The sequence below is a fragment of the Neofelis nebulosa genome, chromosome 2, assembly GCF_028018385.1.
Source record: "Neofelis nebulosa isolate mNeoNeb1 chromosome 2, mNeoNeb1.pri, whole genome shotgun sequence".
NCBI lineage: Eukaryota > Metazoa > Chordata > Mammalia > Carnivora > Felidae > Neofelis > Neofelis nebulosa.
The window spans coordinates 10,089,961-10,107,067 of record NC_080783.1 but is presented as its reverse complement, the minus strand read 5'-3'; the positions used below and the strand labels follow the sequence as shown (position 1 = coordinate 10,107,067).

Here is a 17,107-nt window from a genome sequence, read left to right as displayed (position 1 = left end):
TCCTCCACATAAATAACAAATCCTCCTAAATTCAGATAATGATTAAATTTTCAGGACTAAACCAACAAATTGTTTCAAAGACAAACTATCTAAACAGGAATTCATGAGGGGAAAATAACTTCATAACAAGATACTTCCCTCCGACACACACATTATGCTCAGGATATTTCCGCATCATTTTCAAAATTATCCTTAAAGCTTTACTGAGAAAGGTGGTGGGGGGGGGGTGTGAAACATTATTCACATTCCCTGTGGTAGAACTGTGGATCTTTCTTACAAATAGTCTAATATTCCCAGTACCCTGGACCTACAAACTACAAATGGTTAGGACTTTGTATAAGAAACTCATGATTCCACTCAAAATTTGAAGATCTCTCTTCCGTTTCAAAAATTTTGATAAAGTAAACAAGATAAAGAAATTTGGCTCAAAATAGGGGCAAGACACTTCTGCAGACTGATCCCCCTCAGTTTTCTATTTCTTTAAAGTAGTTTTCTGAATTCCTTTGAGAGTATTTACTTGGGCACAAGAAATAAGATAACCTAAACAACTGATTAACTAGAGGCATTATATTTCTTTTTGCTTAGAAATTTTTACATTTCTAGAATTCCTCATTTACAAAGAAACAAGCTACAGCAGGCTGAGTAAGACCACTCAAAAAATATTTGGTCCTATTCCCTGGAACCTGACACGTTACCTTATAAGGGAAAAGGGTCTTTGCTGACTTGATTAAGCTAAAAGTCTTGAGCTAAGGAGATTATCCTGGACTATCAGGTGAGTACCAAATCCAACCACAAGTGTCCTTACAAAAGAAAGGCCAAGGGAGGTTGGATACAGACAGAGGAGGAGGCAGCAAGTGTGGCCACGTAGGCAGAAAATGGAGTGGTCTGGCCACAGGACAAGAAATGCCTGCAGCCACCCAAAACTGGAAGAGGGAAGGAACCAGTTTTCTTCTCCAGCCTCCAGAGGAAGCTCCTTGACACCTTGATTTCTGCCCACTGATACCAATTTTGGACTTCTGGCCCCCAAATCTGCGAGAAAATAAATTTCTCGTTATTTTAAGCACTAAGGTCGTCACTAAGCAGCCTCAGGAAACCAGCATATCATCCATGCGAGGGCATCTGAGTCGGCTGACAATCATTGTGCTGAACACACCAGATAAGTCTGACGCTGGACAAGTCACAGGTTAGGTGGGAAAATGTCACCTTCCCGGAAGCTACAGAAATTCCGATTTGGTCAAAAAGAAGAAACAAACGTCTAAGTTGGGGTGACTTAGAAGAAGCTGTTTTCCAAAATGCTCCATTTAGAATGGAGTTTCTTCCATGTAGCTCTCCCTGCAAACTTTCACCCAAAGAAACATTTCTCCTTAAAAGTTATTTTTTTTTTAATTTTTTTTCAACGTTTTTTATTTATTTTGGGGACAGAGAGAGACAGAGCATGAACGGGGGAGGGGCAGAGAGAGAGGCAGACACAGAACCGGAAACAGGCTCCAGGCTCCGAGCCATCAGCCCAGAGCCCGACGCGGGGCTCGAACTCACGGACCGCGAGATCGTGACCTGGCTGAAGTCGGACGCTTAACCGACTGCGCCACCCAGGCGCCCCTTAAAAGTTATTTTTAACAACTAATTACAAACCTAATATTTGTTGGAAAGTTAGAAAATTGCAAAACGCAAAAAAAAAAAAAAAGAGAAAGAAAATCGAAAGTTTTACCCATAATCCTACTATACAGGGATCACTTCTGTTCATATTTAAGTAGAAGCCCTCTATTAGGAATGTTTGCAGATAATTATTTTACTTTTATTTTATTTTACAAAAATAAAATCCTATTAACATTTTGCAACCAGCTATTTAATTTACTTAACACATTATGATCATTTTCCACATCAGTATAATTTCTACAACAGAATTTTTAATGACTGGGTGTTCTCCATAGCGTTGTGAAGCAAAAATACTAAAATATCTCTTTCAGACGCTTCGATTGTTTTCCCATTTTTCACTAATGAATCTTTGCTGCTCTCCCAAGAGTTTTTAAAGGCAAGTAAAGTAGGCAGTGACATTTGGAGATACAGGAAGATACAGTCTTTGACACTGGCCCAAAGGTAAAGCTTTAATACCAAATTGGGTTCCCTGGAGTAAAATGGTCATCTTTCAGCCACAGTCCTCACCGTGTGGGGCACCAGGAAATAGCTTCAAGGTGTCAAAGATGCCCAGGGGCGAACAGCAGTCCTGTACCCATCGGAGGAAAGAGTAGTGCCATAAAGAAGTCTACAATCCTACTCAACAAGCAGGATGATAATCTACGCCCTAAATGCTTTTATCAGAGGAAGTGACACTATCCCCAACATGAAAAGATTTTAATCACCAGAAAACAAAAGTGAGCTCATGAAGGGTGAAGAAATTTGCTGAAGCCACCACAGCTGTCAGCGGGAAGACCAAAGTACAGAATTCCAAGTCGTAAGTTGAGACTCACAGCCAAAAAGTTGACGACTACAAACAAAACATCCTTCCCCGCCAGGTACCATGGGTATAGCGTAAGCAGTGCACATTTCAAATATAACACAGAGACCAATTCTAAAACAATATGCAGGAGTTTCAGCTGTCCCCAGAGTTATATCCATTTTCTCCCCTCAACACTTCTGAGACCGAACAGGGTGGTCAACAGAGTAGGCACTTGTGTGTAGGATTAAATGGGAGGAGTAAGACTGAGGACAGTTTCCATGCCTGGTGGGCAGGAACTTCTTCTGGTTTCCATAATGTTCCTTTTCCAGTCATTCTTCTTGCTCTCTCTGGTCCTCAAATATTAGAGCGGACACATGGCTACATGTGTAAGCCTGTGAGTGGGTGTGCCTGTCTTGCTCCTTTCTCTTCCCATGGCCCCATTTTCCTTGAGGGACCAGACATCTATGAAATTCCAACTCCATGTAACGAGGTGCCCTTTGGGTGTCGCCCAGGGGTGGCCTCACAGATATTTCGAATTTCACAAGCTTGAACTCACGACTTCTGAAAACTTGCTTCTCTTTCTCTACCTTGAATAATGGATTGCCAAATTAGAAACCTAGAATGAAAGCCAGAAGGAGGGGGGCAGCCTCAAGATTTCTCCACTGAGCAAGAACACTGCCACCCCACCCCCCGACTAGTAAGACAAAAAAGCCCCTCAGTGCAGAAGGCCAAACCACATGCTAGCTGATGGTCATTCATGACTGCCTGCACAGGGGCCCTGGGGAGTAGCCTAGTCTCAAACTGAGGCTCATCTTGTCTGGGCAAGAACATCCCCATATATATTCAAGGGGATGCTGTAATAAGGAAGGAAAGGAACTCCTTGCCCTGTAACCTGAGGACACTCTGCATTTTATTTCACAGCCATTGCTCTTCCTACAGAATGTATTTTGTCTGCCCCCGGGTCATTCAGCCTTTTTTTAAAAAAAAGAGCCTTTTTTACCGTGGACTGTGGGATCAGCCTCTCACCAGTTGTAGTCGACCCAACCCCTAAATGCACATTAACCAGATACTGGGTCAGCTGTTTTCTGCTTGGCCAGAAAGCCGTGTAAGGCGTTCCCTATAATCTCCTTAACCAGGACATAGCTATTTGATTTCCCACAGCGGACACTTCTGTTGCCTCTCTAGTATCTCTTTCCCTCTTCCCTCCTGTTGGAATTTGCAGATTCCAAAGCAAATAAATTTCAATGATGTAAGTCAATTCCAGTTACGTTTTCTGTTATTTCAACCCAAAGTACCCCAAACCACTGTTTATCTTTGTGTCCCTATTAACATCTGAAACATTCTGAGAGTGCCGCAATATATTCTTATAGGTGGAGAAAGAAATGAATGAAGAAAATTAGGAAGGAAGGGAGGGAGGGAACAAGGGAAGGAGAGAAAGAGAAGGTCAGAAGATGTAGAGGTCAACACAGTCAAAATTGCAGAAAAATAAAAGGTAGTCTCTTGAACAACAGATGTTAGCTCATATCAACGTTTACCTTTCCACATTTGGGGAGACAAGCTAGAGTAAATATGCTTTCATTTGTCTACAGGAAAGTCTGGGAAAGAATAAAGAGAAAATAGATTGGAATTAGATACCATTCATTCTGAATCTAGAGGTTCACATCTTGCCTTACACCAAGAGACTTAAATAACCAATAAAGACTACCTGCCTGAGTCTTACTTCATATGTTACTATTCTTTCTTTTACTTGTATTCCGTATTGATAGCGAAATCAGAAATGTATTTTGCAAGAACGTCTGCACAGTTTGCAGAATGGGACTCGTGCAATGCCCCAAGTCGCCTACACCAAAAAAGCCTACAGAATGCATTCAGTGAGGCTGATGACACGGTATAATCAGTGTTTCTCCCTCCTATGGATAAATAAAATCATGGGTCTTTGGCTAACATGAAAAAAAAAAAATGAGAAAACGTGACTAGTGCTATTTAAATGCTTATTTTTAATTAAATACATAACTGATCAAACAAGCACAAAAATACATACGATACAGGTGAGGCTAATTTTTAAATAGATTTACATTCAAATCAGGAGCTCTTCTCATGAGTAGGATTGCTGGAAATCAGTCTTTTCTAAGACTGGCCACCTCACGCATATGCAAAATGGTAGGATTTGAGGACTGCCTGAAAAGCCTTCAGCTCAGAAACCTCTCTTCACCATCCCATGCAACTGGAAAGCAACCACATCCTTCTTGAGGGCTAGGTGACTATTACTGTTACTCTTAAATGCACGAGCCTCAAAAAGGGTCACATAAAAAGCAATATGGTATGTGAATCCCGAGCTCCTTCTGGGGAATGACATTGTTGGATGGCTTCTGCCCTCACAAATGGGAACAGGACAGTGAGGGTCTTAGATGGGGCTTCATGGGATGCTTAGCCAGGTGCCTCACTCTGGAGGAGAGGAGATTTGGGAGCTAGAGCGTTCTGTGGGAGAGCAGGCCCAGGTGAGGCGCCGGGGGGGTGGGGGTGAGGCTTTAGTGACCGTGAGGGCACAGAGGCAGCTGTATGCCTACCAAGCTGCAGAATGGAGACAAGGGCACTCTTGGCATGAGCAATGAAAGAACGAGGTGGGGGAGGGGGGAGTGGGAAGAAATATCTTGAGCTCGATTAGCCCAATTCACCACCACCTCCCAAAGCCTGTCTGGTGGCCCAGAGGAACATCCCTCCTGGAGCTCCATCTCAGGACCCTGGCTCCACCCAGCTTTACCGAGCGGGTGCAGAGGAAAGACAGCCAGGCAAACCAGAACAAAGGCAGGCTGGCTCAGATCCAAACAAGAGAGCTGTCACTACAGATTTTCCCGCCTTTCCTTCCTGCCTCTTTCTCCTCTTGTCCTCCCCAGGTACATGTTTCCCACGCTATGTTCCTTCTTCAACTCACCGGAGTCCCAACACTCAAATCAACCACCTTTCCCAAACCTTATAGAAGGTTTTAAATAAAAGATAAATGTCATCAGATGTGCGAGAGCCCCAATTATGGCTCAGCATATTTGTTTCGGCATGGGTACTGTTTTGCTTTCAAACTATAAACACCGTAAAGCTGGGGACTATTTCTGTGGAAGGGGTTTGTAGTTCAGTGTTCACATGGGCATCCAGGAACTCGATGGGAATTTAGTGTTTTATTTCATATATGTGTTTTACAAGGGATGTGACTTTCATCATAGTCTCTCTCTCTCTCTCTCTCTCTGTCTCTCTTGGAAAACCAAATTTGAGGACCTGAAAAGAAAGCAGGGGTAAATTATATGGTACTTTCAGTACACGTTCCCCACGCTTTCTGGGTTTTGTGAGCAAAGACAAAATTCTAATCCACTTACACACACGGTCAATTTGAGTCTTGGACCTTTAGATAAGAGAATGCCTGAAATACACTGACCTTGGTTCTGGTCTATCAAAGATGCGGTAAGTGAGGCTTACAGAAGCAAAATGACCTTCTAAAATCACATGACACAACTGGCCAAAAGAGCTACCTTACGACAGACATGGGAGCCACTCAACGGTCATTGCGAGGGAGTGGAATCTAGAGCGGAGGTGCACAGGCTGTGGAGCCAGACGGATGAAGTTCAAACGCAGGCTTTGCCAGTTACTCCCTGGATGCTCTGGTATAGGAAAGAACTTCTCTCTGCCTCAACTAGCTCACCTGTGAAACGGGGCCACAGATGGCACTTAAACCACTGGGTCATCACGAGGACCAAATGGGTAGTTTATACCATGAAAAGTGCATAGGAGAGTGCTTAACGTGTTAATAAACTTCAGCTCTTTATTCGCGTTATTTCTGTATAATTAGTATTTTCTTACTAACTATGATCATCACCGTCATTATCTCATTTCCTGAAGGCTTTGAGAACCCGGCCAAGTAGGCCCAGAAGGGAGTCAATCCAAAACAGAACAGCGCCCCCTGTAGGACGAGGCCACATACACAGGCGCTGCCCTTCACGCACACATGTGCAGCCCAGTTCTTCCTTGGACGCTGGCCTCCTGGTCAGCTGTGGCAACCCCATTCCGACCACACAGTGGCCGGCTAGCTCCGTCCTCCAAATCCCACCTCACCTCCCCCTCCCCGGGTGTGACTCCACTTCTGTCACTCGCGTGGCTCCCCTCACACATCAGGTCCTCAAGCCCCACGCTTCTCCCGGGCACCACAGCCTTGTGACCTGCACGGTCTCTTTGTTTTTAATTTTTTTAAGTTTACTATTTATCTTGAGAGAGACAGCACAAGTGGGGGGAAGGGTGGAGAGAGAGGGAGACGGCGAATCCCAAGCAGGCTCCACGCCGTCAGCACGCAGCCCGACTCGGGGCTCGAACCCACAAACCCGTGAGATCGTGACCTGACTTGAAACCAAGACTCAGACGCTTAACCCACTGAGCTGCCCGGGCGCCCCTGCACAGTCACAGTCTATTTTTAAGTGCAGGTTTCTTTTTTGCCCGCTTAGCTGAGCACCTGCATCAAAATCTCTGGAAAGAAGGTCCAGACACCTGCCGTCTAGGGGTTTCTGATACACGAGTTTCAGCAGCACTGGGATTCACTGATTTCAGGCACTCGTCTCTTCCTTCTACTTGGCTACGAACTACATTACCCACCCTTGCCCACTTGGACGCCTTTCTCCACAATTCCGCGTCCACAGTACAGTAGGTTTTTCAAGGACGATTAATCAAATAAACGTTTGCTAACAAGTCAGAGAGCCAGCTAGGATTCTGTTGCGCGAGGCCGGAGAAGCCAGGTATGACAGACCATTGCCGCTGCTGCAGAATCAGACACAGCAGCTGATACCCTGAAAAGCCCCAGCAAGAGTAAGGGCAGGCCAGTCCTAATGGTATGCAGGGGGGGTGTGCAGTTAAATAACTCCACTCCAAAAAAAAAAAAAAAAGGCAGCCGTAGAGGAAAACACACAAAGACCCAGCTGCCCACAACGTGAATAGCCTGGCAGGGCAATCCCATCAGGACCCACGGAGAATACAGATCCGAGGGAAAGGGGGAGTCTGAGTGGGCCAGTGCCTCGATGGTGCTAAACCATCATCCATTTTCAGCCCCTTGGCCTTTGCTTCCTCCTGGCTCTCTCCCTCCCCAAATCCACCGTTATGCAAGCACAACTTGAGAGCTGTTTAAGCAAAAAGAGCTGGCCCTGTGTGAATATGGAGGGTCCCGTCTGCCGGCCCTGCAGCTGGGCCTGAACGACATTGTGCTCATTATTCGTGGCAGGCGTGAGCCTGAGAGAGAGAGAGAGAGAGAGAGAGAGAGAGAGAGAGAGAGCTCCTTCTGCAGCTGGCATTTTGTGAGCTAAGTTACTCGTCAGAATCCAAGAGGAAACACTGCATTTTGTTCCTGTGGATGCCTGGGGGCGGGGGCGGGGGCGGGGGGAGGTCGGGGCATTCTAAACAGAAATTTCAAAGCTCAAAAGTGTAACTTTGTCATTGTCTTTGAACAAAAGAATATGACTCGGAACACAAACAGGATATTATCATTGCCGATTAAAGAACTGTCAACCCCAGTGTGTTCAAGTTAAGATGTAAATGTATAAAGTGCCTTGTAGAACACAATTTGAACAATGACACATGGCGGGGGGGGGGGGGGGGGGGGGGGGGGGGGGGGGTCTTCCTTCAAATAGAATCCTAAAGCTAGAGCTGGCCCAGATTATGATTATCTGCACCTGGAATCTCATCTTCAAGATTTCTAGGGATGGAGAGTTCAGAAACTTTCTACAGCCCGGTGGTCTGTGTTTTTCACCTTGAAGGCCAAGGTCTCCCCAGTGTCCAGGTGAAATCACAGATGATCTCCCTTTGTCTACCCAGCCCCACTGACTGATGCCAAGCCCACCTCATTCTCTCGGGTGTGTTCTTCTGAATTCCTTCTATTTTTTTCCAACATCCTTTTAGAAGTAAAATAAGCGAACACAGACCTAAGGCAATACACGGAAAAAAAAAAAAATTACTCCATGCATCTCGAACCCTATGCTCCCTTTCAGGAAAATGATAGTTTTTATTCTCCTAGCAAATATATATCTCTCTAGCAAATCTCTCTCTCTCTCCCTTTCTCTCTCTCTCTCTCTCTCTCTCTCACACACACACACACACACACACACACACACCTCTTTCATATCTTGATTGGATTGCTAGGCCTTTTACTCTATAACTGCATCCCCCTCCCATTTAAACATACTCTGCAGACTTTACCAAAGGCACCTCCCCTCCTTGTACTTGTCCTTACTGACTTCATCTTGCTTCTGAGGGACCCTTTTCCCCAACAGGAACAGAATTCAAAATGACTCTGGGAACCCTCTAAAGGATGTATAACACAATTTGATCTCATATCACTTTCAAATTTAACGAGTACTTCCCTAATGCCTTTGTATCATCCATTTATCCAAAGCGCTGCACACACGGGGACCTAAGACCAGTTCTGCAGACCCACGGACTCCTGTCGAAGCACGGCCTCTGGCAACTGCTCTTTGGAAGCTGAAAGTTCACCTTAGCAGAGTTACCATTTACAATCACTTTTGGGGGGCACCTGGGTGGCGCAGTCGATTAAGTGGCTGACTCCTGATTTTGGCTCAGGGCACGGTCTCACGGTTCATGCGTTCAAACCCCGCATCGGGCTCTGCACTCACAGCACGAGAGCCTGCTTTGCATCCTCTGTCTCCCTCTCTCTGCCCCTCCCTGACTCACTCACACACTCTCTCTCAGATCTCTCTCTCTCTCTCTCTCTCTCGAAAATAAACACGTTTAAAAATTTTTTAAATAAAAAATAAATAAATAATAAAATCACTCTTTTTTTTTTTTTTTAACAGAGTCCTATAACCCACTGGCCTAAATCTCTCTGACGGATCCGCACAATAATTAGAACAGAGTCTAGACCCCTTGCCTTGATGACACCACACCACACAACACAACTTTCACAACTCCCCGGTACCGCTGCCCATTCTTTTCCGGTACAAAGGACGCCAAAACCATGGCCACCTATGAGAATCCGTACTCCCCGTCCCTTCTGCCTGAAAGATTCTTCCGCAAGTTCTTTCAGACTGGCTGTCTCAACCGCCAGTGCTCACCTACCTGTATTTTCTCTTCCCTCCCCCCCAACTGGCAGTTAAACCCCACAAAGATGCTGGCGGGAGTGCTCCACTGACCCCAGTGCAGGGCCGAGGGTAAGCCCCCAATGGATATTTGTGAAATAAATGACCATGTGTGGGGTTCTGTGTACACAGCCATCACTCAAGATTTCTGTAGCCTCCAATCTGACCACAGCTATGCAACACCTGGGGAGGCGATGGAATATTCTGGCAAGAAAGCTAGATGGATCTTGACTTCCCTAACCTGGAAACGCAATAAGGAAAGGAGTGTGTCTGTAAGGTTATAAAAGAAACCCACATGCAAACACGCATTCTTGTTTTATTTTCTTTTCACTACTCAAAACAAAGTTCTATCCCTTATTTAATTTTTACTCCTCCAAACAAATTGCTGATGACGAAATGTGCACGAACATATTTTCTTTGTTACCTCTGAACTGATTGCTGTGTTCATCAATTCATGCACAAAAGAATATCAAGTGAGAAAGAGCCCAAAGACTTACCAAAATTATACATTTCATTTCTAGGGTTTTTTTTTTTTATAATGTCAGCAGTATCGTTTACATAAATGAAAAATGTTTTTTAATGGATTCTGAGACATGAATATTAGTATAAATTCAGAGTGCCCAAGCCAAGCAAAAATGCAAAATTTTTTCTCCCAAAGGAGAACGATACTGTTGTGAAATCTCTTTTTTATTCTGCAAGATGTGGTTTATTCAGAGTGCAAATACAAGGGAAGGAAGGATCACGAAGGACAGAACTTTTCCCGTGTACATGGGTTCAGATGGTACAACAAATGTGGTCAGAATACTATTCTACTCATACGTACTAAAACTTGTGTCTTTCGTGCGTACCTGAAAACAAGGAAGAGAGCCAGATCGCTAAAAATAAAGCAAGAGACGGATTCATACAACCATCGCTCAGTGAGCTTTTATTAGCTGTTCTACCTTTTCATTCCTTTAAAAAGTGACCGTGGGGGAGGGGCGCCTGGGTGGCTCAGTGGGTTAAGCTTCAGGTCACGGGCTCATGGTTTGTGGGTTTGAGCTCTGTGTTCGGATTCTCTTTCGCTCCTTCACTCTCTGCCCTTCCCCCACTCACTCTCTCTGTCTCATGATAAATAAACATAAGTAAATAAATGAATAGTTACCACTGGTAAACAAGTGTCTTAAGGCTACACACCCTTTTGTCTCTCCCGCTGGCTGCGGGCCACATGCCACATACCTTGCAGCCACTGTGAGTCCTGGTCTTCATCAGGGGTGTAGTGGTGCACAGCTCAATGGCCTCAGGCTCGTGGAAGATGACTGCTGGGAGGGGGTCCTTCTTCAGTGTCAGGACATTCAATTTAGACTTCAGCATGGTCTGAAAGTGCTGACGAGCAAAAGGAACAAGCAAACAAATAAATAAAGAAGCCAACTCTAGTGGAATTTTTTGGAGCAGTATGTGGTGCAACGATACATCAGACCCAGTAGCAAAATCTTTTTTATTAACTCTGTTTTACTAGGGAAAGTCAAGAGACACTCAGTCACATGAAGGGGGAAAACTGTCAGGATGCCCCTAAGTTGACACCGTGGGAGACAGGCAACCCCCCACACAGAGACCACGGGAACATGGGGTAGCGGTAGAATCACCAACACCTTGCTCTGGGAAGTTCTTCCAAGGTGATATGTAGAGAGAGACTCCTAGAGATTTAAGGCATGTTGATTTCAGCCAAATAAGTGAAGATGTTCAGAAAAGAAGATGATCGGTGCTATTTTGGGGGACAGTCTAGAGCTAATGAAAAAGGAGAAGAACCAATGAAAACAACACAAGAATCCTGCTCTCTGCCTTCCCCCATTCTGCCATGCGCTGGCTGTAGAACTTTAGGAAAGCCACCACTTTTCAATAGACCATTTATCTTCCTGAGTCTAGTAAATATCTATTCTGTATGCAGTTCCTGTTGGCACCCATTTTGAAATATAACCAGAATCCAGCGACATTTAATAACTGCTATGTATACACCCAGTCCAGGCCCCATCTTTGTTTGGTCTACCATAGCATCTGGTCCTACCACTCCCAACCTTGACCCAGTGCAGGGTATTACCACAGCACAGCCGGGGGGGGCCTTCTCAGCTCAGATCACAGCTTGTCACCCCTCTGGTAGGACTATCTCAAGCCTTCCCTTCTCACAAAAATATTCCAAGTCCTTGCCTTGGCCTTGAAACCCACGCACAATTCAGGGACCTCTGCGTCTCTAACCTTACCTCCCACTCCTCACCCTCCCTCTCACTTGGATCCAACCACAGTGGCGTCTTTATTCTTCTGAGGATAAGGCAAAGACACACGTGCCTTGGGATGTCTGAACATGCTCCCCCTGCTCTAGGATCTGAATCCCTTGCTTCTGTATCTTCTTGAGGACCTTGATCAAATGTCACCTTATGAGACAGGCCTTCTTTATCAATATTATCTAAAATAGCAGGTGCGTGTGCCCCCCCCCCGCCCCGACACACACAGATGGCTTCGTGGGCCCGCAACCTGCACCATCACAACAGGATCCCCATGCTTAGGAGAACACCATGCTTGGTTTAATGCTCTTGGGTAAATGTCATGGTCTTGAAATCCTTCATAAATTTATCTTTGAGCCTGTGTTTTGTAAGCTGAATCCAATGAAACAGTAGAGTACATGCATGAGTAGAAGAGATACACACAATAGGTGCATCCCCTGATGCCTAGGAATTCAACACGATGCCAAGCAAGTACCAGGCAAGCATATTAAGTCCATGGCTCCGTAAGCAGTGCACTGGCAGCCCCAGGAGGCCATGCTTTGGAGGGAGAACTTGCTTCAAATGCAGAAGTAAGTCAGTTGTATTTTAACAAACATGAACGATCAAGGAACTCTAGCATATCCCTTCTATTTGTAGGACTTTCCTGTAACAGAAAACTGAAAATGACACTGAAAATGACAACTGAGAAGGAAAGGGACAGGGAGGACAGCCACAGCTCCTCCTCCCTTCGGTCCCTCCTCACTAATCTGCAAGCTAAAGGTAAAGTGTCAGGAGAATGTGCGTTTTTAGAAATGGAACAGGGGCACCTGGGTGGCTCAGTCGGGTAAGCAACCGACTCTCTATTTCAGCTCAGGTCGTGCTCTCGCAGTTTGTGGGCAAGAGCTCCACGTCAGGCTCTGCACTGACAGCAAGGCACCTGCTTGAGATTCTTTCTCTCTCTGCCCCTCCCTCGCTCATGTGTGCACACTTTCTCTCTCTCTCAAAACAAACAACTAGTTAATTAATTAATAAAAAGAAATGAAACAGGGGCAGTGGGTGGCTCAGTCAGTTGAGGGTCTGACTCTTGATTTCAGCTCAGGTCACGATCCCAGGGTCGTGGGATTGAGCCCCATGCTGGGCTCTGCAATGCGCATGGAGCCTGCGTGGGATTCTCTCTCTCTCTCTCTCTCTCTCTCTCTCTCTCTCTCTCTCTGTCTCTCTCTCTCTCTCTCCCCTCTTCCCATCCCCCACTCATGGGTATGCACTCTCAATAAATAAATAAATAAATAAATAAATACAGGTGAGTTAGTTTTGTAGCATATTTCCACTGTTCCGGTAAGAACAAAATTCAGATGCACATAGGAACCAGGAAGTGCAAACTTCGTGTCATTTCAACGCTTCTGCTCCTATCCTTGCATTTAAAGTGGGCATTGCACAATACAACGATGAGTGGTAGATTTGTGTTAATAATCTCAATGTTGAATCTCTTTGTAGTTAGAACAGCATTAAACAACAAAAGCAACCCACCGATCAAACAGAAGAAAACACCATGACTGTGCCAGAGACAGATGCACGAAGAAAAGTAAAAAGTTTTATGATTCAGTGCCTTTAGCGGCACTTTTCTCTACTTTTTGAATATAGGACTGCATTTTCATTTTGCCCCGGGCCTCACAGATTATGTAACCAATTCCACATGTACATACTCATCGCCGTCCATCCCCTTCCTCCGCTTTATTATTCTCATCAGTACTTGTCACCACGAAAACATTACGTATTTTGTTTCTCTTATTTTCTGTCCTCTTCCATTAGAACATAAATGCCATAGGAGCAGAAACTGTTTTAGTCAATGAAGTATCCCAAGAGCCTAAAGCAGTTCCATGGGGCCGCACCGAAGCTACTAGAACTCCCGACGGCCACGCTGATGGTCATTTTTATGTGTCAGCTTGCCCAGGCTACTATGCTATTATCTAACCAAACACCGTGAAGATATTTTGTAGGTGTGATTAAAGTCCATAATCATTTGAATTGCAGACATAGCCTGGCTAATCTGGGTGGAGTTCATTCAATCAATTGAAACAACAGGTGAAGTGAGGCTTCCCTGAGGGGGAAGAATTTCTACTTGTGGACAGAGGCTTCAGTCCATGCCCAAGAGTTCCGGCCTACCCTTCCTGACAGCCTGCCACAGGGGTCTCAGCCCGGCCTCGCCAGCCTCCACAACTGCATAAGCCGGTTCCTCGAATAAGTCCTGAGGAATTTCTCCTACTAGTTCTCTTTCTGATTTAACCCTGACGAACACAGCCACCTTTCAGGATACAAAGTCGCCAGCCTGATACTTGTTCAAATGGGAGGGAGATCTGCTGTCCTATTTCTCAGTGAATAGTGATTTGTATTTTTTTTATTTTTTTAATGTCTATTTTTGAGAGAGAGAGAGAGAGAGACAGAATCCGAAGCAGGCTCCGGGCTCTGAGCTGTCAGCACAGAGCCCGACTCGGGGCTGGAACCCACAAACTGTGAGATCATGACCTGAGCTGAAGTCGGCCACTTCACCGACTGAGCCTCCCAGGCGCCCCTGATTTGTATTTTTTAAGACCGTAAGGGCAGGGGCGCCTGGGTGGCTCAGTCCGTTAAGCATCCGACTCTTGATTTCCGCTCAGGTCATGATCTTGCGGTTCAGGGGTTCGAGCCTCTGCACTGACAGCATGGGGCCTGCTTGGGATTCTCTCTCCCCTTGTCTCTCTCTCTCTCTCTGCTCCTTCCTTATCCGGGGGCATGCACACTCTCTCTTTCTCAAAATAAATAAATAAATAAATAAATAAATAAATAAATAAACTTAAAAAGAAAAAAAAAACACAAGGGCAAGTTTTCAAATTAATCTGGAAGTTTCTGCCTTTGTTCTTAATTGATTCCAGCCCAACATCTGGTGTTACAAAGAGGGTCTGGGAGGAGCACCACAGATACGTGACAAGGAGAGGAAAAGCTGGTCGCCTTTGTGAGACAGCAACTGGGGCCATACGACGAAGAGGGTAAAGAGAAGAGTAGCTCAGAAGAGGAGCTAATGAGCAAGGGAGGACGCTGTCCTCACCCACCATCTTGCTGGGGGCTCCGTGAGCAGTACATGAAACCACAGCTCACCTCAGCCTGACTTTTGCCACACAACAAGTTCCTAAAGATGGCACCAGAGGTGACTCCATTCCCACGAAGTCCGGACAACCACACTGCCCAGAATCTCTGAGACTGTCTGCCCGTCCCCACTGTGGGACCAAATGCCACGGCTACTGGTTTGGCCGTTGAGCGCAGCAAGAGCCTGGAAGCTGCGGGCCGGACGCAGGTAGCCAGAGAGCCAAGGAAGAGAAAGAAACCATTTTTAAAACCCCAAATCGGGGACAGGAAGATAACGGAGTGCAAATGCCAACTTCCACACGGGCTGTGTAACCTGAACCACCTATCTCTTCAAAGCCTTGGTGGCGCTCCAGCTCGCCGATCCGCCGTGCACCCTGTCCCTGAATACCTCCCCTCAAGCAGACACTGAGGCAGGCACAGCTGGAACAGAAATGAAATGTTAGTCTCTGCTTGAACGGGTTTCTCACAGAGAGCTGGACGCTGTTAAATCAAATGACAACTGCAAACCTGTGTGAGTTCATCGACTAGCTGCAGAGAGAGAGGCTAAGGCAGTATCTGAAGGTGAAATAGAGACAATTATTCCTTTTCTGGAAAAAATGCACTTTGTTTTCTTTAATGGCTTTGTCCTTTTTGCCCACAATGAAAGGATAAGGCTAAAGAGGGAAATACGAGGTGAATTATCTGATGAGTCATTGGGTCTGCAAGAATACATCTTTTTATAGAAGGTTCATGTAACCGTGAGTTGCTCTTGAAAATCTAGGAACGAACGGTCCAAGTGTGACGGTAGAGCTGTTTCTGCTAAGAACACTCTTCTGCTCCCCTTTGAGGAAATGTCTCCACTGCTGTAGCTGCTTTGTGGAGCGGGGCCGTCCCTGCCCCCGACCCTGGGAAAGAATATGCGACACAGGCTGACCGCTGCCTGAGTACCGCGTGTCCCTGGCCAAAGGCGTTGGTTCAGAGGAAACTCAAGATTGGCGGGACAGACTCTTCCAGGAGACTGACTGACTCACAGGGTTGCTGGGCCAAGGCGATGTGAGTAGGAGGCTACCGCTGACCTCCTCACCCGCCAAGGTCAGCCCGAGAATAAGACCACCCGGAGACCAAGAGGGACGAGCCATGGAGAGTCACAGACGTGACCTTGCCTAGCCCTGGCTCCAGCTGCCTCTGACTCGGCTCCATCCATGGACTTACTGAGAACGAGAACCAGGACCTTCTCTCTTACGCTTAAGCGAGCTTGCGTGAGGTGTCTGTTCGGAAAGGGTCTCACCGATACAAATTACTTTCTGATGAAAAAAAATCACCTGAGACAATAAAACAGAGCCACTAACAAAACGTTAAAAGGACTTCATAAATGTTAAAACTACAGAACAGAACAGCAACATTAGCTTTTAAGGAAACATAGAGGATCTTGCACTGTGTTATTTGAATAGGTGGGGCCTTAATGATAAAGCATCGATAATAACTTAAAGGAGGTGTTACGGTGCCCAGCTTATTCGTGTCTACAATAAAGCTCTGTGGGCTACTGCCGAAATGGGATGAATTCCAAGTCTCAAGAGAGAGCCCAAGAGCATCCCCGCAATGACACCCATTCAGGTGGCCAGCTCTCTCGCTGGGCGGTAAAGACAGCTCCATCAGAAGGGCAAGGCCTCGTACTTCCTGGGCCTCGGTGTTCTCATCTGTCACGTCTAAAGGGCTACGTTACGCCATGTCAAAAATGGCATCGCTTGTTCTCCGCACGGATAGACAAGTGCAGTAAAGACAGTGCAACTTACCACGATCCAGGAGCCTTCGAAAAAAGGCAACAGAAGAGGAATCGAAGAGAGGAGCTTGGAAAAGCCATTGCTCCCAAATGAAAGATACACAGAGTTCCATAAAGCAAATGTGTTATTCATTCTTACAGAAGGGAAGTGAGCGGGGTTGTAGAAAATTAGGGACCGGCCCCGGACAAATTAGACAAAGCTCGGCTTTCTGCACTTGGTGCTTTATGCGCAATCCTAAAATAGAGCCTCTAAATCAAGCCCCATTATGCGGAGGGGGTAATCGCCATGCCCTGTATAATTTTACAGTTGGCGCTTGTTACTCCTATTCAGACATTGATCTCTGACAGTTTAGCTGGCGAGTATTTACATATTTTACCAATTCAAATCGGGTGTATCTCACCTTTGTATTGACTCCGTATCCAAAATATAAAGCATCTTTTG

General features: G+C 45.8%; 1 protein-coding gene across 2 annotated transcripts in view; it reads right to left on the bottom strand.

Annotated features, from left to right (window-relative positions):
- The window catches only part of PID1 (phosphotyrosine interaction domain containing 1), a 229,573-nt gene that overhangs the window by 113,489 nt on the left and 98,977 nt on the right, over nt 1-17,107 (bottom strand). Inside the window, exon 2 of one of the 2 annotated variants that reach the window (XM_058702343.1) lies at nt 10,768-10,914. The exons of the other annotated variant lie outside the window; for it this stretch is intronic. Within the exon in view, the coding sequence (XP_058558326.1) occupies nt 10,768-10,914 (147 nt within the window). The remainder of the gene's footprint in view (nt 1-10,767; nt 10,915-17,107) is intronic. 2 annotated transcript variants of the gene reach the window in all.